General features: G+C 35.0%; 2 protein-coding genes across 3 annotated transcripts; one reads left to right on the top strand and one right to left on the bottom strand.

The window, feature by feature from the left end:
• The first annotated feature begins 1,301 nt into the window (after window positions 1–1,301).
• On the top strand, window positions 1,302–3,884 carry LOC109020896 (2-phytyl-1,4-beta-naphthoquinone methyltransferase, chloroplastic). 2 transcript variants are annotated; one of them, XM_035686831.1, is made up of 8 exons: window positions 1,302–1,495; window positions 1,596–1,660; window positions 1,745–1,835; window positions 1,931–2,019; window positions 2,240–2,373; window positions 2,470–2,531; window positions 2,837–2,936; window positions 3,590–3,884. In XM_035686831.1, exons 1-8 carry the CDS (start codon window positions 1,382–1,384, stop codon window positions 3,688–3,690), a joined length of 756 nt encoding a protein of 251 aa, XP_035542724.1. In that variant the 5' UTR covers window positions 1,302–1,381; the 3' UTR covers window positions 3,691–3,884. The 2 variants fall into 2 exon arrangements, with proteins under 2 accessions (XP_035542724.1, XP_035542723.1); XM_035686830.1 differs by having other exon boundaries at window positions 1,312–1,472.
• An 80-nt stretch (window positions 3,885–3,964) lies between these two features.
• Window positions 3,965–10,646, bottom strand: LOC108987827 (cysteine-rich receptor-like protein kinase 2). Its single transcript, XM_018960854.2, has 8 exons — window positions 10,571–10,646; window positions 6,257–7,043; window positions 6,020–6,133; window positions 5,776–5,915; window positions 5,452–5,662; window positions 5,107–5,353; window positions 4,753–4,903; window positions 3,965–4,653 (listed from the first exon to the last, which is right to left on the bottom strand). Exons 2-8 carry the CDS (start codon window positions 7,023–7,025, stop codon window positions 4,315–4,317), a joined length of 1,971 nt encoding a protein of 656 aa, XP_018816399.1. The 5' UTR covers window positions 7,026–7,043; window positions 10,571–10,646; the 3' UTR covers window positions 3,965–4,314.
• Between the last annotated feature and the right edge of the window lie 12,563 nt (window positions 10,647–23,209).

Below are 23,209 nucleotides of genomic sequence, written 5' to 3'. Positions count from 1 at the left end.
TTACACTCCACACAATTTACATAGCATAATTTGATTTGTGCAACTCAAATTTTAAATTTTATTTTCCAAATCAAATTATACCACATGAATGATATGTGGTGTAAATACCTTAAAATATAATTATTCTCAAATATCTTATCTAAGAGAAGAAGATTTTAACAATAATGTTTACATTTAATGGTCTTGATCATTTGAAATTAAGTAAACATTTACTTTAATAATCTCATTAAAGCATACAAGAAAAAAAAGTCAAATTCTTGAAATTAAGATATGGTGGAAAAACAAAAGTTATTATTATTGACAAACAAAAGCAGTACATTATATGGGTATGATGCGGAATTGAGTTGTAATATTATTGATAAACCCTCTCTTTGGGTACCGAGTCAGGTATTCTCATAATATTTCATTACTATTTATTATTTTATTATTATTATTTATTTACATTTCACTATTATTTAATATTTTATTACTATTCATAAAATATCTCATTATCCAAATACAACCTAATCGTGACTTCTAATCACCATATATATATATATATATATATATATATGTATGCATGTGTATATATATATCTTCTATTTGCAATGGTAGATTCCGACAAATCCTTTTGGGAAGGAAAGTTACTTGTCAAAACTAAGTAACAATGACCCCGAGCTTTGAGCTATTACTTATTTTTTTATTTCCTTTTTATGCATTGAGTTGATTATCGTTTACACAAAATCAACTAAGGAGTGATTGGTCTACACAAAATCCTTATACAAAAAAATTTACAAATTAACATGCCTTAATGTTATTCATCAGATTGTAAAACACTTTTTATTATAAAATAGATATGACATATTACATTAAGTCATATTAGTTTGTAAACTTTTTATTGTAAAAAAAATAGAAATGCCCCCGTCTACAATTACTCGTGTAAAGTACTGCTTTTCAAGTTTATATTTGGATTTGGTAAATGATACTATGCCTCATGATTTTGTCTTCTCATTTTGATCGTTCATGTATTTAATTTTTTTTATTTAATAATTAAAAAAGTGACTATTAGTGTATCGGTATATATTTTTTTATTTTTTAAAAATATTTAAAAAATGTGAAAAAAATAAAAATAAAAATAAAAAACTGTGGATTTTTGGGACAGATATGAGCCCCAAGCCCCAAAGACATGTCGAAGCCGCAATTTTCATAAGCTGAGTGGTTGGGAGCATGTTAAAGGCCCCGCCTCAGGCCTCACATTGCACGGAGGGGAGCATCAGGTAAGCTCAAGTAGATGAGAGCCCAATGACCTTAACTTTCATTGTCGAGGCTTTTATCCACATCTTGGTGAATCTATTTGAACTCGTATGCGTTTGTCTATCCAGAAGGATACGCGGACCTGGAAATGGCTTCCCTTCAGCTCTCTCTTCCTTCAACATACCGTTTCAGACACAGGCCGGTTCGTTGTGCTGACGAGCGCCAAACCCTCTTTAACCGTATAGCTCCTGTCTACGATAATGTGCACCCTTTCCACTCCATATCTTTTTCCTTGAATGCATTTCTTTTTTATGGGTTCTCTGTATGTTTTTAATTTTCTAACTCTTTTGAAAATATCGCAGTTGAATGACTTGCTGAGTTTGGGTCAGCATCGAGTATGGAAAAGAATGGCAGTCTCATGGAGTGGGCAAGTATTTGTTTATTTAATTTTTCGTTTCCAGTTATTGAACTTCATGTTTTGTTTTTTTAATATTGGAATTGTGGGTTTCAGAGCCAAAATGGGAGACCAAGTGTTGGATTTGTGTTGTGGAAGTGGGGATTTATCGTTTCTATTGTCCGAGAAAGTGGGATCTAATGGCAAGGTCATTTCCAACACCGACCATTGTCGTAAATGTTATGTTTTACGAAGTTGTTGTGTGATTGTTTTCTTTTACGTTTTTGGGGTCGCGCTTTGCAGGTGACCGGTCTTGATTTCTCACAGGAGCAGTTGTCAGTTGCTTCACTTAGGCAAAACATGTCCCTGAAAACCTGCTACAAGAATATCGAGTGAGCATTGGTAAATCTAGCAGTAATCATTACTTTGCATATGATACACTGACCAAGAATATAAAGTGGTTCTCAAAACCATGTATTCGGAAAAAGTGTGTGCTATTCTCTCTTAATTGTTCTTAAAGTCCACTGTAACGGCCTCCCCATTTATTAGTTTTTAGTTAGAGGCAAAACTAATGAATGCTACTATGCACTAATATAATGTGTTTCGTTATAGTTGGGTTGAAGGCGATGCCCTTGATTTGCCATTTCCAGATGGCTATTTTGATGCTATTACAATGGGTTATGGGCTACGAAATGTGGTAGATAAGTACAGAGCCATGCAGGAGATGTTTAGGGTCCTAAAACCAGGTCTTCTGAGTATAATCTCTCTTTCTCTCTGGAAAGAATGAAATGCAGTGAATTTGAAACTGAAAGCTGATGTTATCATTCTTATGTGGTTTTCAGGTTCAAGGATATCTGTCCTTGATTTCAATAAAAGCACTCAACCATTTACGGCATCAACTCAGGTAGTCAGTTTGGGATATGAATGTTTTTTTTATGAAACTCTTGTTTTAATCTGGGGTAATTGTTGCATTCGATTATGCATTTAGTATGTATGTTGTCATAGAATGTGACAGGAAGGTTTCTTAACTAATTACGACTCGCCATCTATGATTTTCAAATGATTGATGGCCTTCCTGTTATCGTTCATATGAGTTGTTGTATCTCATTGTATTTTATAGTGTCTTGGTTGTAGGACGTTACGTTCAACACTACGTGTACCTGTTGCAGAAATGGAAATATATTTTTCTTAAATGTATTGATTTTGCAGGAATGGATGATTGACAATGTCGTAGTCCCAGTGGCAACTAGTTATGGGCTTGCAAAGGAGTACGAATATTTGAAAAGCTCAATTAGGGAATTTTTAACAGGTTCGTTGTTTCTTGAGTAACAGTGCACATGCTCAATTAGGGAATTCTTCAAACAAAAGAATTTGCTTAATTTTGCGAATAATGTATATTAATTTCCACCCTCCACCTAACATGTGTTTTACATTTTGCATCCCAAACTATTAAATCTAGCACATTGGATGATCAAACTAATAGTTTTTTGTCATATAAGACCCTGCATCCAAACGTGACCGTTAAGATGAGGAAAATAGGCTATGCTACACACTCTTGACCATCGGATCTTAGCAAAGGGTGCTATTTGACTGTGAGCAATAGTAACAGAGTGCAATGTATCATTTTTAGTATTTTGGAGTGTGGAAGTTTACTTTTCTCATGCATATTTGATTACTATACTTTGTATCTAGAATGGATCAATACAAAAGAGTTGCTTGAAATTTTTATTGCCATTTCAAGATATTGCCATATGTTTATACACCGATTAAATTTTATGAAGCGCTGGAAAAGTGGTTGGTTTTGACATGGTTTGTCTATTATTTTGTGTCTAGGAATGGTAGATTTCCAATACATTAAGAAATTGTTAGAGGATAAATTGCCAAATAAAAAGTTTCTGAGCTATAGGGGCAGTGTGTTTCCACAATTATTTCTTTCCATCCGAATTTTATTGTTTGATTCAGGGAAGGAGCTGGAGAAGGTTGCTTTACAAGTAGGATTCTCAAGTGCCAGACATTATGAGATTAGTGGAGGCATCATGGGCAACCTAGTTGCCAAACGTTAGATGCATGGATGGTATTCCTCTGGGTAGAGTCAATTACTTCTTTGCAAGAAAGAACTCATTATGTATGAATGTCAGTACTCAAGTTGTAGGCTCAAAAAATCTAAAGTTTTCATATTTCTGTATTTTCTTGTATTGCTGAACTGGAATGTCAGTAGAACCCAGCTTATGAATCAATAGCAGCCTGATTTTTTTTTTTTCCTGCTCTCATTGTTTCTTTCTTTGGAGTTTCAGTTGCTTCATTTATGATGTTTATACTCAAATAATACAAGAAAACTGCTAATTGTGTATTTTGACTGCCACATCCTGTATTTGACAAGTTGAGATGTTAATAAATAACATAAATTTACAACATCAACCACGCAACATTTTTTCTGTGGCAGATACTCCTTCAAACCCAAATTTGGAAGAGTAGGCATAAATGTCTACCTCAGTAATGGCTCCGGAATTCCTGGAGTAGAGAACTTGCAACCAGAGGCTGAGGCCATGTTTGTAACCTGAGACCTGTGGTTTCTTTCAGTTGAGTAGAGAACTTGCAAGCACCTGGGTTCTCCAAGAAACCATTCATTCTCCCTAAAATGTCACCAATGGCAGAAACAACTGTCCCGAGATGGCAGCAATATGGGGTCACCTGGGACGGAATGAACTCTGGGAGACCGTAGCAATCGAATCAGACATTCCTGCTTTGAGAGTGTAAAATGAGTCTTCACACGTGTCATTCAGTTCCATGGTTGTTTCATCTACAAAGGGTGGATTTGTTGGTGCAGGAAGGTGCTCCTCCTTTGTTAGCATCTGCAAAGCCTTTGACATTGTTGGTCTCAATGAAGGAATCTCTTGGGTGCACAGAAGTCCGATGTGCACTACTCTCAAGATCTCATTCTTAATATTGCTGTTGTGGTGATTATGCAGCATTAGATTTGAATCATATAAATCCTCAACTTTCCCTGATTGAAAATGCTTCCATGTCTATTTTGACCACAAAGAAAGGGTATAAATGAGAACATTTAATTAATCTTGAAAGGATATTTTATCCTATCTTTGAAAGGATAAAGTTGTGAATCTTACTGCTGTGACTTGGCTGTTCGAGTATTCTGAGGTTTTGCTGCTGTTGTTCTGCTTACCCATAACAATCTCTAACACAAGCACCCCAAAGCTGTACACATCGGCCTTTTCTGTCAATTGGCCATGGGCTAGGTACTCTGGAGCCATATATCCTCTAAAAATTCATGTAAAGAAATCACTATATTGTCTACTACAGAGTGAACAAACCTATAAACACATCACCTACCTGTCTTTTATCACTAATACATGTTCTTACACTGTTCTAAAATGTTAGTTTATTACCAAATTATAGGCGTGAATCTAACACTTCAAAGCCATTCAATGATTCAAACAATTATATAGGAATATAATTCTTACAGTGTTCCTGCAATGGCAGTGCTTATGTGGCTCTTATCTTCTTCGAATGTCCTGGCCAACCCAAAATCTGCAATTTTAGCACGAAGTCTCGAATCTAATAAGATGTTACTGGCTTTTATATCTCTATGAAGGATTCTGATATTAGAGTTCTCATTAGAGTTCTCATGAAGGTAGACTAAACCTTCTGCTGTCCCTACAATAATTTCATGTCTCTTCTCCCAGTTCAGTGCTTTACCTCTGTTTGCATCTGTCATTTTAATTGAAACAATTGAAATAGTTACCATTGTTAAAATCCATCGTTGGGATTACATTTTTGGCACTTAAATGTAAGAATTAAGTGATTACCAAAGATGAAACGATCAAGGCTTTTGTTGGGCATGAGTTCATAGATAAGAAGGCTTTCAGGTCCAGAGCAGCTGCAACCTAGTAACCTAACTAGATTCTTGTGTTCAACACTACTTACAATGTTAACTTCATTGTAGAAATCCGCCGCTCTATGTCGATTGTTGAAGAAAAGTCTTTTGACAGCAATCTCTCTTCCATCTGGCAGAATTCCCTGCGATGGAGGGAGGATTTGGTTATTTTTAAGATAATTTTTGAAATTCTAGGAATATGGAAATTGAAAGAGGGGGAGGATTATGTATAGGGGTAGGAATGGAGAGAAACTACCTTATAAACTGTTCCAAACCCTCCTTGTCCAAGCTTGTTGGCATTATCAAAAGCACTTGTAGCCTTCTCTATTGTGGAATACTTGAAATTCAAGTTACTGTCATTAAGAATTTTCACCAATTTTTCTGCATCATTGGAACCTATGGAGCCGGAAAATGGAAAAAAAAAAAGAGAGATTAATTACTTTGAATGTGATCAATAATCAGCAAGAAGTACCAGAATGTTCCAAGATAAGCATTTTTACCTCTTCTTTTCTTTTGTATATATCTGCGCTTCCTGATATATACACCAATTGCTATTACAACTACCAAAACAATCACCGAACTGACAACTGAAACTATTATCACTATGGTGGTTACTGCATAGCAATAAACCCATGATGAAGCAAAAATTGTTCAAGAGAGATGTTATCTTCCTTGATACCACAAGTATGGATCCCTAGCATTATGCTCCATGTTTGATAACTTGATAATTCATTTACCTCTTGAATTTCCATTTCCTGGTTCCTTGTTGAGGAAATCTTTGTCCGAATACCGCATGAAGCAGCCGGTGTTCAGTGCTCGGCCCTCCGACCAAGGCAAGCATCCCAACATCGAAGCAGATGCATTATCCAAACAGGCTCTGCAAGAGCTAGCATTCAGATTCCTCCAACAATTAGCCAGCACATAAACTGACTCATTCAGTGCCACACGCACAGGCAAATGTGCCCTTCCATACCCTTTGTTGCTTGGTGCAGCCTCAGCAGCTTGCCTCACAGCTTGTCTCACCGATGCTCCGAAAGTCGAGTTCTTCCTTGTCGTATTCCCACACACTGCCCTGTCACCAGGTCCTTTATACTCTTCAAAGAAGCTATAATTCTCGGACCTCATGAAGCAACCATCGAGGTAAATGCGACCCCCATTGTAAGGGAAGCACTGAGGAAGAACCGTGTAAGCCTCAGCATAGCATAATACACAGTCAACTAATGGAATATCCCCATAGCATTGAGCAAGGCCAAAGTTAGTATCAGGGCCTGAACCAGTGACTGCTACTCCAAAGCCTGAAACTCGCAATTGCTCACTGATTCTTTCCATTGTAGCAATAAAATTTGGAACAAAGATGGTGCTGTTGTGTTCAAGTTGGAGGCCACACGTTATATTGACTGTTTGTGACCTTGGATCTCCCAGTACTGCTGTTTCCAGTGGTAAAAAAATCATGATAACAATGAAAGTAACATATTGACAAGGGACTGATGGGTATTCTTGCTTCATTCTGGGATGATTCTGGACCTGTAAGAGCATTTAACATGTAACATGAAACTGGGAAAGAAAATTTGTTGGTTCAAAGAATGACAATTATAGGCAACAAATAGAGCAAGAAAACATTCCTGATACTGATTGTGTGGCCACCATGATAAGTACTAAGTAGTCCTCTCACTGACATGGTGGGAATCCAACAACCTTTGGATTGTAAAATACCTTTTTTTTTTTTTTTTGTAAAGAAGTTCTAATATATCAAAAATTCTATATAGATATATTAGAAATGATTGTAATAACATACAAATGATTTGAAAGAAAATTTTTAAATTTTAAATCTCACAAATCAAATTTTATTAATAATATAGATAATATACTCAATACACCGATTTAATAATAGAATAACAATCCATTTTTAACCATTTTAGTAAGTTTTGTGAATTACCACCAATTTGACTGGCGTTCTGCACGTGTAATAGTTGCATCATCAAAGTTCAGAATTTCTCTGTTACCGTACGATAGAAACTTATGTCACAGCTAAGTCAAAGAAGATAACCAACCACCTTCCACATCCAACTATTTGTGGGGGTTTTTGATAAAAATAATATGGAAACAACTTTATTACAATCTAATTATAACTGAGTATAATTTTTTTTTTTTTGTTTCATTTACTTTGAGCAGCTACAAGGGCATTTTTTTTAATTAAACTAGAAAAAATAAATATTTTAATATAACCCCACAAAAATACAAAAAATAGCATGAAAAAATTATTTTTTTTTTTTGAAAAAAAAGGAGCAGAAAAAATAAAAAAAATAAAACTGAAATGAAAATTAAAAACAACATAAAAAAAAAAAACTAGACGAAAAAAATTGTGAAACTAGCGATTAAGTTTGGATTTAAAGAGTGTTTTATTTCATTTCATTATTATAAATTTATCAAAATTTTTTACAAAATATAATAAACAATTCAATATTTTCAAATTACAATTCAACATTTTTAAATTTCAAAATAATAATAAAATTAAAAAATAATATTTTTATAATATATATTTTATTTAATTTTTAATTTTTATCTAAACTATTTTATTTCATCTCTATATCCAAATCAGTCGAGAGGTCGGTTTGAGCCTAATTCTGTTGAACATTCTACCTTAATTTGCTTTCGGAAATCATAGACAACACATGACTTTTGCTTTTCAACTTTTCCAAAATTTTGCGTTATCGAAAAGCCGAGACCTACGTACATCTCATTTTCTATCAATTTTTTTTTAAACAAATGGAGGGACTGATATTGATTGTCATTTAATAATTAATACTAAGAGAGTGGGATAACCAATTAATGATATCGTATGATATCGTACAATATTAAGGAAAAGATACAATGTTTTCAAAATTGGGTTAAATACAAACATTGTACTTGTGAATTGCCTTTCGAAAATATTAGTCGTTATTTTCATTTATTCGAATCTCCGACTCCGACCTGTATAGATTTCGGTCCGACTCTGATTCCGACTTGTCGAAGAGGAATAAGAGAGGAATTGAATTAAAGCTTTCAGTTTTGGACTTTTTTTTAGCTTAATATTTAGCCTATTTAAAAAAAAAAAAAAACTTGTAGGCTTTTAATGGTGGACTAATATCTAACTTATTTTTATACTAAACTTATATTATATTGTCCAATTACATGCTATCATACTATAGTATTTTGATATTAATTTTAGTGTCTAATTACATGTTAGTATATTATAGTATTACATGTCATTACATTATACTAGTGTCTAACTATTTATAACTTATTTCTACACTAGACTTATTTCTGGTGTCTAATTACATATTATTATACTTTAATAAATTAGTATTGTTTTATTAAATTATTATACTAGACTTATTTATTTTTATACTAGTCTCTAATTTATTTCTATACAAGGCTTGTACTATAGTATCTAACTACATGTTATTATACATTAATATTACATATTATTATACTAATGTCTAACTTATTTCTAACTTAATTATGTATTAGATTTTATAGTGTCTAATTACATATTATTATACTTTAGTAAATTAGTAGTATGTATTATTAACTTATTATACTAGATTTATGAGTTATTTTTATATTAGTGTCTAATTTATTTCTATACAAGACTTATACTATAGTGTCTAACTATATGTTATTATACATTAGTATTACATATTATTATACTAATGTCTAACTTATTTCTAACTTAATTATATACTTGACTTTCTAGTGTCTAATTACATGTTATTATACTTTAGTAAATTAGTATATATGTTATTAACTTATTATACTATACTTATTTAGATATTAGTGTCTAATTTATTTCTATACTTGATTATATATGGTATTAATACTATGATATTTAAATATACTAAACTATCATTAGTCCATTTATATTATAGTATAAGTATATTATTTTATAATAATTAGCTTATACTAGTATATTATTGAATTTAACTATATAAGTTCTAGTTATATAACTATATAACTATACTAGTATATATGATAAATATATAGATAAATACATATTTTTATAACATATGTACAATATCGGAGTCAGATTCAGAGTTGGAGTTGGAGTTGGAGTTGAATGGCAAAGTCGGATTTGGAGTCGGATCATAAAGTCGGAGTCTGATTAGATCAGAGTCGGAGTCGGTCCAGCAGCACCTTTGACTTCGACTCCGACTCTGTTTGGAAAATTAAAAATAAATCCGACTTTGGCTCCATTTTGTCGGAGTCAGAATAGAGTCGAAACAAAGTCGGATTCAAAGTCGAATTTTTAGATATTTGATCAGCCCTAACCTCGATCACCTAGTGACCAGGTGTTGGCACTTTGGCAATGACCAAAGTGGTGCTTGGGTTGTCCAACGTCCTAGACAGAGGTCTGTTTGGGTCACCTATATATATATATATATATATATATTTTTTTTTTTTAATGATTTTTTAGTTTTAAGTTTTTTTAATTGTTATACGTTATACTTAGTTCTTGATGCTAATGGAAACTTTAACAAATTTTTAAGAATATACTAATGGAAGAACTAAAATTATCGAAGTTAAAAATAGCAAAAAGCTCAAAATTACAATATAAGAACCATTCAGGTACATTAACCGACATCCATTAAATATCCAATCTGATTGGGGGATCTGTTCTTGTTTCTACTTTTCTAAAGGATAAGATCACATGCAGTTTTTTTTTTTTTTTCAAAACGTTTTTTCTATATCTGAGAACAACATAATAGAAATATAGAATGGGGATTTAGACGTTGCTGAAATACGTACGTACACAAGAAGTACTACATGCAGGTCCTATGATTTTTGGTTTTGGTCGCGAGACATCCTGATCTTCCATGATCAGTTGCAAATGATGCAGAAACAAAAATTAAGTGCCGGAAAAAGGACAGAGCAAGAGCATGATCTGGATTCCGGATCAACAAAATTATTCCATTATCCAACTAGCAGAGTATAATTCCCGCCAGATGTTATCAAAAGTTTGCAATATTATAGAGAAGCTGGGAGTTTAGAATTACCAGATCGGAGTAACTCACCGTTTTCTGGGCATCAGAGTTGCTGAAACGTCTCAGATTCCGGTGGCGCGTGAAACGAGCTTTTGGCTTCGGTGGTTGAATGTTTTCATCGAGTCTAAACAAGTAAAAAGCGCGTAAAGGTAATAATACATAGGAAGACTAGCGACGAAGTTTTTGACTGTTCCAGTGAGTCTACCCTTGTGTTTTTGAATTTAAAGTTTTCTCTTCCTTCATGTTTTCTTTATTTTATTAGAAAAAGTTGGAAACGTATAAGAAATTAAGAAATTTCTCATTAGTATTGACATGTGAAAAAGATGTCACTGCTTCACGTGAAAAGAATAATTAAGAAAAGAAAAATGCTTGTTGCAAGTGCTTGGTGCAAACGGCGTGTAAACGTGATTGACGTGGAGACACTTGATGAGAGAGAGGCCGAGCTGATGAGAGAGAGGCCGAGCTGATGAGAGAGAGGCCGAGCTGATGAGAGAGCTGAGAAGAAGGAAATACCGAGCTGATGAGAGAGAGAGAGCTGATGAGAGAGGAAGAATTTATTTAAAATCTGACGTGGCATGGACGATTGCACACCGGTTGTATCTAACGACTATATATAGAAGAACTGTTAAGAAAAAGAGAGAATTCAGAAAATGTTGAACTTGTTTTTCTTTCGAGTTCTTCTACATATAGTTGAATTTGCAAAGTCAGTAAGTAAGCGGCTGACATGCCTGGGTCCCACGTCAGACAAGAGAGACAAAAAAAATTTCACAGACCCAATTTCTATTGAAAAATGATTTGAGTTTTGTTAGGTATAGGCGATTTGGCATACCAAACTGCGTACCACTCTGACATGGATTTTTTTATTGAAAAGAAGAAAAAGATTTTTGAGAGAAGAAGAAGGTATTCTATCTCACGAAAATTATTTCCGTCTTCAATTCGCACTGTTTCATTAAATGAATGGCTTACATGTCAACATTGGTGCACGGTTTGGTGCACAAACTCACTTGTAAGAACACATTTCCAATTGATTTATACATAACATTTTCCACAACACATTTCATAACAATGTGTTAAATAAGGGGTGATTTTGTAAAACACTTTATAAAAAAATAACATTACTTTACAAAAATACTCTATCTTACAACATTGTTTTGAAATGTGTTGTGAAAATGTGTTGTGTGTATCAATACTTGTTATGAAGAATTTCAACCATTTATACAAAGACACATGTTAAAGGAGAAGATAGGTTGGCAGCCCATGTGGAAGACTCGGGTGCAACTACTTTTGCTGATGTGGAACAGAGGAGGCACATAGAGGAGGAAGCTGTTATATTCTCATGATGGTTGTGCAGGCTATAAAAGGGGATTGGTATGCATTTTGTAAACAGAGATGAGAAAAACTACTGGTGATAAGAGAGTGCAAGAAACGTGTGAATAAACTTGAAGAAAGTAAGAGAGACTTGAGATGAGTGTACTTGTAATTTCAAAGATTTTTTTGGCTCATCAATAAAGAAGGCTCTTGACTATTCCTACCGTGGATGTAGATCATTTTGATCGAACCACGTAATTCTGATTGTTCTTGTTTTAGTTTTATTTCATTGCACTACAAAACCTGCAAGTTTCTTGATAATCTTGTTTGGAAATTCTACACTAGCTGTTGCAACAGTTTTAAGAATTACAACAAGTGGTATCAAGAGCAAGGCTTGATGGGGACTGCCAAGTTTGATGTCGAGAAGTTTATAGGGAAGAATGACTTTGGGTTGTGGAGGATCAAGATGCGAGCTCTTCTGGTTCAATAGGATCTTCAGGATGCACTTCTTGATGAAAAGAATTTAAATTCTTTATCAAACAAGGAGAAATCTGAAATACTACAGAAAGCTCACAACACCATCATTCTCTCCCTCGTTGAAATCTTAAGGGAAGTTGCAAAGGAGGAGTCAGCAGCTGCGGTTTGGCTCAAGCTAGAAAATCTGTACATGACAAAATCCTTGGCATACAGACTTCACAAGAAGACAAGACTCTACACCTTCAAAATGGCTCCAACTACGTCTATGGAAGAACATCTTGATAAGTTTAACAAGATAATCTTGGATCTTGCAAACATAGACATAAATATAGGGGATGAGAATCAAGCTATTCTGCTATTAAGTTCCTTGGATGCTTCATATGCTAATCTTAAAGAAACCATGATGTATGGTAGAGAAAGCTTAACACTAGATTAAGTACAATTTGTTTTGCATTCTAGAGAATTGCAAAATACATCAGAAACAAAAATTGAAATTGGAGAAGGCCTGGTAGCAAGGGGTAGACCAAAAAAATAAAATCACAAAGGGACGAATATTAAGGGAAGGTCAAAGTCAAAAGGGAAGCAACTAAAATGCTTCATTTGTCTTAAGGAGGGACAATTTAAGAGGGATTGTCCTGAGAGGAAACAAAACTTGTGCAATAAAAGAAAGGAGGAGGGAAATGCAGCAGTGGTTCTGGATGGTTATGACAATACCAAGGTGTTGAATGTCTTAGATGTGGATTCAAGAAAGGAATGGATCTTAGACTCTGGATGTTGATTTCACATGTGCCCCTCAAGATTTTGGTTTGAGACATTCCTAGAAATGGATGGGGGACATGTAATTCCTGGAAATAACAAGTCTTGTAAGATTCTGGAAATTGGATCTGTTAGGCTAAGAATGTTTGATGGTATGGAAAGGTTACTACAAGAGGTAAGATACATACCTGAACTAAAGAGAAATCTTATTTCTCTGGGAATGCTCGATCAAGGGATATTCCCAAGGGTTCTCTAACAGTGATCAAAGGATTGTATACTCTAGTGGGTAAGACAGTTATTGGTGAGGCATTACCTATTCAAAGCACAATGGAAGACATTGTTAAACTATGGCACATGAGGGTAGGACACATCAGTCAAAAGGGGCTACAAGAACTATAAAAACAAGATTTATTAGGAAAAGAAAAACTTGGAGAATTACCATTTTGTGAACACTGCATTTTTGGAAAGGCAACAAGAGTTTGTTTCAAAACTGCAACACACCAAACTAACAAAGCTTGGACTACATTCACTCAAATTTATGGGAACCTGCAAGGGTCACTTCACATGGTGGGGCAAGATACTTGTCCATCATTGATGATTACTCGAGGAAGGTATGACTCTACATCCTGAAAAACAAAAGTGACACATTTGTTATGTTCAAAGAATGGAAAACATTGGTTGAAAACCAGGTTGACAAAAAGGTTAAAATATTAAGAACAGACAATGGTCTGGAATATTTATCAAATGAGTTCAACAATTTCTATCAAAATTTGGGCATGGCTAGGCACAAAACAGTGAGGAAAACCCCTCAACAAAATGGCTTAGCTGCAACAAAATGGCTTAGTTGAGTGCATGAATAGAACCATTTTGAAAAGGGTAAGGTATATGCTATCAACCTTAGGATTACCAAAAATATTTTGGGCTGAGGTTGCTGTCATAGTGGTACACCTATTAAATTGAAGTCTCTCCTCATCTATAGACTTTAAAACACCATAGGAAATGTGGTCCGAAAAACTATCTAGATATGATCACTTGAGGATTTTTGGATGTGTAGTATATGCACATACAAAAATTGATAAACTAGAACCTAGAGCACTTAAGTGCATTTTTGTGGGGTATCCTTATGGAGCTAAAGGATACAAGCTGTGGATTGATAAACCTGGGAAATAGAAATGTATAATTAGCTGAGATGTGACATTCAATGAACTACAAATGGCTCAAACACAGAAAAATCAAAATAAGTGTCAAGCAAAGGAGCTTTCTACAGATAGTCTGCAACTTGAGGTGGAGCAGTCAGCAAGCTCACCTTGTCACCAAGACAGTCAAGTTGGAAAAACTGAGGATACAAGCTCAGATAAGAGAAATCAAGTTGGAACATACTCATATAATCTGGTAAGAGATAGACAAAAGAGGATTATAAAGCCACCTCAGAGATATGGTCAAGTTGAACTGACAACATTTGCCTTGACAGTTGCTGAAGACATAATTGACATGGAGCCAAGGTCATATAAAGAAGCCATGGCTAGTAAGGAGGTTGAGAAGGGGATGCCTGCTATGCAAGGGGAAATGGAGTCTCTAAACAAGAATAAAACATGGGAACTAGTTCCTAAACCAAAGAAATAGAAACTGATTGGGTCTAAATGGATCTATAAATGAAAGGAAGGCATACCAGGAGTTGAGGTTCTAAGGTATAAAGCAAGATTGGTAGCAAAATGGTTTACATAGAGAGAGGGGACAGATTATAAAGAAATATTCTCACTTGTGGTTAAACATAGCTCAATCAGACTGTTGCTATCATTTGCTGCCTATTATGACATGCATTTGGAACAACTGGATGTAAAGACAACTTTCTTGCATGGAGGACTTGATGAAGTTATATACATGCAACCACCCGAAGGGTTTATAAATGAAGCCAACAGAGATCAAGTGTGTTTACTCAAGAAATCATTGTATGGACTTAAAACAGTCCCTAAGGAAATGATATAAAAGATTTGACTGTCACTTGATTGGAAATGGCTTCAAAAGAAGTTGTTATGATAGCTGTGTATATTATAAGCAAACTGGAGAACTTATGATATATCTACTGCTGTATGTAGATGACATGCTCATTGCTTGTAAGGATAAAATTCAGATTGATCAAGTCAAATGCATGCTCATATCAGAATTTGAGATGAAGGAACTAGGCCTTGCTAAGAGAATACTAGGAATGGAGATAGTAAGGGAAAGGAAGAAAGGACTACTGTACCGATCCCAAAAATCATATATTTCAAGGATTCTAACTAGGTTTGGTATGGATAAATTAAAAACAGTAAATAGCCCTATGGGGCAGCACTCCAAACTGTTAGTCACCCAAGCACCATAAATTGAGGAAGATAAGGAATTCATGGCTAAAATTTCACATGCTAGCATGGTAGGAAGCATCATGTATGCTATGGTCTGCTTTAGACCAGATTTGAGCTATGCTGTTAGCATAGTCAGTAGGTCTCTGAGTAATATAGGAAAACCACATTGGCATGCTATCAATTGGGTATTCCAACATCTTTTTGGTACAAGGTGTTTAGGACTGAAGTTTGGTGGTAGTGTGCAGCTTGGAAGTGAGCTTAAAGGCTTTGTTGACTCAGACTATGCAGGAAATATGGACACTAGAAAGTCATTGACTGGCTTTGTGTTTAAAGCTTTTGGAGGAGCCATCATTTGAAAGGCAAATTAACCTGCAACCAATAATTGCCTTATCAACAATTGAGGTAGAATACATTGCAACGACTGAGGCTATATGGTTGAAGGGTATATCTCATGAACTAGGCATGCATGAAGGGAATATCATAGTCTACATTGATAATCAAAGTACAATTCATATTGCCAAAAATCAGGTATATCATTAGAGATCAAAACATATAGATATCAAGCTACACTTTGTGAGGGACATCATAGTAACTGGGGAGATTGGAGTAGAAAAGATCCCAACTGAAGAAACCCATCAGATATGACAACTAAATCCCCGCCAACAGTTAAGTTTAGACATTTTCTAGGTTTGATTAATATGGAAAACTGCTAATCCCCTTTTGGGGATGAACTTGTGGGAACAATCAAGAGGAAGGAGGCAGCTTGGGAGATCTAAATGATTGCCAAGGTCGAGAATTGTTATGAAGAATGTCAACCATTTATACAAAGACACATGTTAAATGAGAAGATAGGTTGGCAGCCCATGTGGAAGAGTCGGGTGCAACTACTTTCGCTAATTTGGAACAGAGGAGGCACATGGAGGAAGCTGTTATATTCTCATGAGAGTTGTGTAGGCTATAAAACGGAACTACTAGTGATAAGAGAGTGCAAGAAACGTGCGAATAAACTTCAAGAAACTGAGAGAGTCTTGAGAGGAGTGTACTTATAATCTCAACGTTGTTTTTAGCTCATTAATAAAAAAGGCTCTTGACTGTTTCTGTCGTGGATGTAGATCATTTTGATCGAACCACTTAATTTTGATTGTTCTTATTTTAGTTTTATTTCATTGCATTACAAAACCTGCAAGTTTCTTGGTAATCTTGGCTAAAAATTCAACACTAGTTGTTGCAACAGTTTTAAGAATTATAACAATACTCATTCCTATTTCCATCTCTCCCACATTTTTGCATTTTGCCATCCACGGCTCCTCTCTCGCTCAAATTTTGTCACACCTCCCCCCCTCTCTCACTACTCAAATCCCATCTCCCCGGGCTACACTCAATCAATTTTTTTATAGTGCTCCTTGACCCCTAAATAAATAAATAATAAACAACATAAACCTCCTCTCTCTCTCTCTCTCTCTTTCTCTTCTGTCTTCAACAACAAGGGTAAACGCCATTTTTCTTCATTCCACTTAGTATCTTTGCTCTGGTTTTAGCTTTCTGATGCTCTCTGAAAGTTGAACAAGAAAACCTATTCCTTAGAATTTGAAATTTTTTTCTTATTGGCGTAAAATTGTCTTCTTTCTTTTTTCTTTTCTTATTATAGATTGACATGGCTTCCATTGTTTCTAACTTGCCTCCACCATTGTTGGTACATGGTACAGAAATCTGCAGAAACTCCCAGTTTCTTCCATTAGAGGTGAGCATTTTGGCTTTTGCAGGGAATCTTTTGATCTGGAGTTTGCAAAGCAGTGAAATGCGTTCGTTTAAATAAAACACATGGACATCCCACGTCACTGACTCCACTCCAGTTCCACACTGCCAATCGCAAATAGAGTTTCTCTTTTCTTTATAGGGAAAGAGTATATGAAAATATTGTAGAAATGAATATGATATTTTTTTATTAGTTATATATAGCAACTTAGTATCATTTGTGGTTGTGTCGAGCGCAAATAGAGATAATTCTGTGGTGACTCTAGTGCTTAGAGGAAGGAGAAGTAAGGCCCCATTTGGTTCTTGAGATTAGACCAAAACCATCTCCGATGGTTTCGTACAGGAGAGGGTGTTCGTGTATCCAAACGGTAAACCAAACAAATTTATCTCATCTCACTACTATTTATTGATTGAATAACACATTTTAGGCAACTGACATGTCCAAGAACATCTACTATTGGGGAAAGGAAAAAGATGACCACAACCACTGTTCAACCTAGTTGTTTTTCTCCCCCTATGCCTCTCTCCATTACGCTCAACTCCTTGAGAGCTCGGGTGTGGAGGGTGTCGAGGGCTTTGAGCTCCTGTTCCTTGAAGGGCCATTCGTTGAGGATGTCGGGGTCATTTTCAAGCTTCTTCTTTCACGTAACGCCGAGCTTCTTGGCCTTCTTCTCGTAGTGCTCCTTCACTTTCCTTATGACCTTGTGCTTCTGCTTCAATGGTACTCTCTTGCTCTTTGACAAAAAGGAAAAGCAACATTAATGAAGAAAAATAAGCAACATAAGAGAAGGGAAGGATTTTAGAGATTGGATTGTGGAAGGGGAAAAGGGTCTTTGCTTACTTTTGCTCTTCTTCACCATCTTTGCTTCTTGCACGAGGTTGAAATTCATAAAGAAAAAAGTAGCCTTCCTCTGATGGAGTAGGCAGGGTTTTGGCAAGGAAAATGATAACCTTACAAATATTTTACTACTATTTTACATAAAATAGAGGGTGGTTTTGTAATATTGAAATCTACTTTTAATGGAGTGGCATGATTTCATTAGTTGTTTGAAAATGAGTTGTAAACTAGTTATAAAAGAGTTGCAGGTGTATCATTACTTTTTTGGCGAACTGAAACGAGAGGGTGACGAAAAGATCTTTGTTGGGCTTTTACTTTTTTGGGTTTATCATTTATGTGGGAATTGGAGCAACCCATTTTTATAATAAAAATTGATATTTTTGAGAATTATTGAATTATATAAATTTTGAAAAAATAAAAAGTTTAATTTTTGATTTTAATATATTTATTGGTATTTTATTTAATAATTGATATTAGTTAATGATAAATATATTCATAAATAATACTCAATCATTACAAAAACTTTTCAATCATTGGTGAATCCACCACTTTATCAAATCTCAATAAAAAGTTAAGACCATCTCATCTCACTTCTACATCCAAACACACACACTTTTACAAATTAATTCATCTCATCTTAACTCAAAGATCTCAATACTAATAACATATCATCTCATTTCATCTCATCTGACTATCCAAACGAGACCTAAATTAAAAGAGTAATACTACATACAGTCGTAGAATACATAAGCACTGCACAATCGCTTTAAAAAAAAGTGGGGTTCACTATTAAAAAATTGATTTTTTTTTTTCATTTGGATCAAATATTTACTCACTTTTTCAAAGAGATTGCATATCGGTTGTGCACTCATTGACTGCAAGTATCATTTCTCAAATTAAAAAGAGTAATGCTAGATAAGTCATGGGCTGTGCAAGGACTGTATACTCATTTTGAAAAAGAGTGGAACCCATTATTAAAAAAATTAGTTTTTTCATGTAGGTCTTATATTTACTCACTTTTTTCAAAAGGAGTGCAGAACGCTTGCACACCTTTTGACTATAAATATTATTTTTCAATTAAAAATAAAGGGGCAATGACCATGAGTTCTGACCCATATTCCTTAGTAGAGCTAAGGAGGGAATTGCCATAGGCTTTTTATTTTGATCCAACATGTAGATCGATTGATTATGCCTTGGAGTCCCGAGCAATAAAAAGACACTGCGATCTTTTATTTTTGTGTGTTTTGTAGGAGATCTCCACTTCCCACTACCTCAGTGTTCTTGTTCAGGGAAAGTAGGAACATAGTTGGATAGCTAGAGCTGAAAAAACATGATCCTCGATGGCACCCAGAGTAGATCGGTGACTATCTCAGCAATAAGGTCCACGGGCTAGCAATAATGGAGTGGGCTACGATGCTTTTAAAGATTTGAGGCTAAAGAATTTGTTGATGCCGCATGAGTACTTATCGAAGTTTCAGAATCATGGTGGCGCATGAGTCTCAGGCACTGGTCGGATGATTGCGGTTCATGGCTCTTTTGTGGGTTTGTGCCTAAGAAGTACTTATGTGGTGTGATGTGTGATGTCTTTAGGTGGTTAGAGGGCGATAGATCTATCATTTGCCACAGCATAATTGAGGACAAAATAAAGAAAAATCAGCAAAGAATAAGGAAAAAGTTGTACCTTAGAAGAGTATGAGAAGAGGGAGGAGGAAGGAGGGAGGAGCATCTAGTCCCTCTCCTAAAGCAGAAAATCAGTTAAGGCTTTTGCAGTATGTGTTACAAAATAATTAGCACATGATGAGATGAGAAAATGAACATCAAAATAGCAAACAAATGAAATAGCTTAATAATTATAACCTTGGAGTTTTTTTGTGCAAACTCAATAAAAACGTACGTACGACCATACTATACTCAACATAAAAATGTCAAAAAATTTAAAATTTCAATCTCTTTAGACGTTGTTCTGTACATGATTGAGGCAAGACCGGAAAATAAAATAGAATGCATGTACAATTAAATGGATTTTTAATGCATCACTGGTTAATGCTGAAAAATCACACAATGGGTCGGAATGGGAGAAAGAGTCATTTTTGACCCACAGTGACAATACGGGCCTCGATCGGTATGGTTTGGAGCCTCTAGTGGTGATCCGAAGCAGCTGTATGGTATCCATTATATGTACATCCATAGCAGTGAATGGGTAATAAATACAGAGAAAACAAATAGAGATAGAGACACACAGATTGCCCATCTTAGATTTAGAGATGAGTTGAGATGAGTTGAAAAAAATATTGTTAGAATATTAATTTTTTAATATTATTATTATTTTAAAATTTGAAAAAGTTGAATTGTTTATCATATTTTGTGTGAAAATTTGAGAAAACTATAATGATGAGATGAGATGAGTTGAGGTAAATTTTCAATCCAAACCGGGGCTTACATGGTTTGTCACAAGACCTACATCCATGAGTTGTTTGGAGGGCAAATCTATTATAATATGAATATTTTACATTCTTTCATGGTTTCTCTGTACAATGGAGGTCGAAGACTTATTTTCTATAGATGACCCTCTTTTGGCACTCTTTTCGTGAGATTGAAGAAGCTGAAGGAGTCGTCTAGAAGAAGTCCCCTTTTATTTAAGCCCCTGTCAATAGTTGGTGAGGAATTCGGCTTTATGTTACTTCATCCCCTTGTGTGTCTGACTTTCTCTTGTTTCTCCTCTTTTCTCTCTTCTCCCATGACACCTGCCTTCCCCTATTGTCTTCTCATCTAACACTTACTTTTTCTTATCCCTCATTGTCTCTTCCCACTTGCTTCTAATGGTGATCTTTTGGGCTGAGTTTGGTAGATCGCATTGGGCATGAAATATTTTATCTCCTTCATTACTCATCCAATATTTTGATAAATAATGAAAAGGTGTATATATATATATATATATATATGAGTTTTAATCTGAATAGGAATTATATAGTTTTTAGAGGCAGAGAATATGTAGAAAATGGCAGGGTTAAAATATGAGGAGTGAAAGATGAAATTTGATGGGAAAGGCCCACTGCCTGGACTAATCTAGAACGTACATTGATATATATATATATAAATCTACTCAACCTCTGGTTCCCTAACCGCACACCACACTCATGAAGTGGCCGAACCCAGTTCTTCCCCATGTCATGGTTTATCAAACATCCCTCCCAAGCTGCTTCACTCTCCCTCCTCTCCCTCAGACATCTCACTCGATGCAACGCATCTCCCTCTTTGAGCCTCAGACCTCTAACGCTCGTTCTCCCTCAGGCCTCTGAACTCTCCCTCTTCTCCCTCTCGAACCTCAGACTCTTCTCTCTCATGCCTTCTTTCTCACCCTGACACCCTCACCCTAAAATGTCTCGAACCCTAGACAACTTCAGCAACCTCTCCTCGGAACATCTAACTTGAAGCCCTTCTCTCTCCCCCCTTCAACCCTAAGCCGCTGGACCGATTCACCATAACTTTTAAAGACCCATCTCCCTCACCCCCTTTAGTAGAAGAAATCTTCATCAAAGGTATTTTTTTTTTCTAATTCATTTTAAATGTCTACCTTTGTGTCAATGTTGCCTCTGTCTCTCTCAGAGTTTCTGCATTTTTTTTGGAGACATAGGGACCGATTCACCACAACCTTTGAAGACCCATCTCCCTCACCCCCTTCAGTTGAAGAAATCTCCATCAAAGGTAATTTTTTTTACCAATTCGTTTAAATGTTTACCTTTGTATCAATGCTGCGTCTCTCTCTCCTAGAGTTTCTGCATTTTTTTTGGAGACACACTTTAATGGGACTCACTTCTCAGTCGCACATGTTTACACATTAAATTCAAGATTTTTTTTATGCTCTGCGTCTGAATTCCAATGTTAATGGCCATGTATCATTTCTACGGTACAATGCACAAAAGCAAAAGTCGACTGAAAGCCCTAGTATTTTTTGTACTCCAAATAAAAAACCATTTAGAAATTAGGTTATGTCCATTGTAAATTACATTTTGTTTTTGTAAAAGCTCTCTGTTATGAACTATGTTAAGTGTTGAATGTAAAATAATTGCCAAGTAAACAGTTAGCATTTTGCCAAAATATTTTATGCCATATATGTTTTGTTAGTTGTAGCTAAATCTTATGTCTGTATTAATTGGTATTTTAGTAAATTATATGCCTCTTCTTGGCTATTTAAAACAATTCTCTCATGATCTCATCGTACGTATGCTAGTCTGGAGTTGAGCTCGGCTGCATATGTGACACAATTTTCTTTTTAGTTACTGGTCATCAAGTTATTGATAATTATTTCAATGATTCCACTATTGGCAAAAGAAAATTAAGGCAATGACATTTCATCTTTGCAAACGTTCTTGCTAGTGCATTCCATTCATAATTTTGTGCAATAAAATATAGATTTCTAATGACAAAAGACTAGTAGCAGTATCATGAGATTGAACATGCAAAAGCAATATCTCAATATAGAGACTGAAAAAAAAAACTTATAAATCAAATCAAAAGGTATTGTGATAGTCTATAATTTTTCTATGAGTAAGGCAGGCCAAGCATGTCTTGAACAAATTAATAACCTAAGAAATCTGACTTGCCCACAATCATATAGTTCATGCAAGATCCAAAGAACTCAAACACAATTGTTTTGAAAACACTCATTGCCTTCTTTTCACTCTCTGCAGTTTTCTAGAACAGGATATACAATATCTTGGTCTATTTTGTTCAAATTGTGTTGCTCATAACATAGCTATTAAAATATTTACTTGATCATCCAGTCTTAGGGAAAAAACAAACTGATCATTTAGATTGTTTGCACTCTTCCTTTCTTGTTGTGCATTGCTATTTGCTTTGGCTACATGAGTTCCTCTTGAGACTGCTCTTATCCCTATTTGCTGTCAAAAGTTCCATAACTTTCAGCTAAACCACGAATATGGTGGTAATTACTAATAAAAGTGTCCTCTTGCCCACAAAACAAGGATAATTAATACTGCATGTCAATATCACAGTTCTGTTTATACACTTACTAAAAATGGAAAACATTTTTCTCTTTATTTTCTCATGTTATTATTTTGTTTAGAAAGAATTCATCAAGATTCATTTCCACATCTAATGTAATGTAATAATTGAGTATTCTAGAAGAAAATTATTACATTTTTTCATTTTTTACATGTCAAATCCATGTTT

The sequence above is a fragment of the Juglans regia genome, chromosome 16, assembly GCF_001411555.2.
Source record: "Juglans regia cultivar Chandler chromosome 16, Walnut 2.0, whole genome shotgun sequence".
Taxonomy (NCBI): domain Eukaryota; kingdom Viridiplantae; phylum Streptophyta; class Magnoliopsida; order Fagales; family Juglandaceae; genus Juglans; species Juglans regia.
This window is presented reverse-complemented; position numbering and strand designations above follow the sequence as displayed.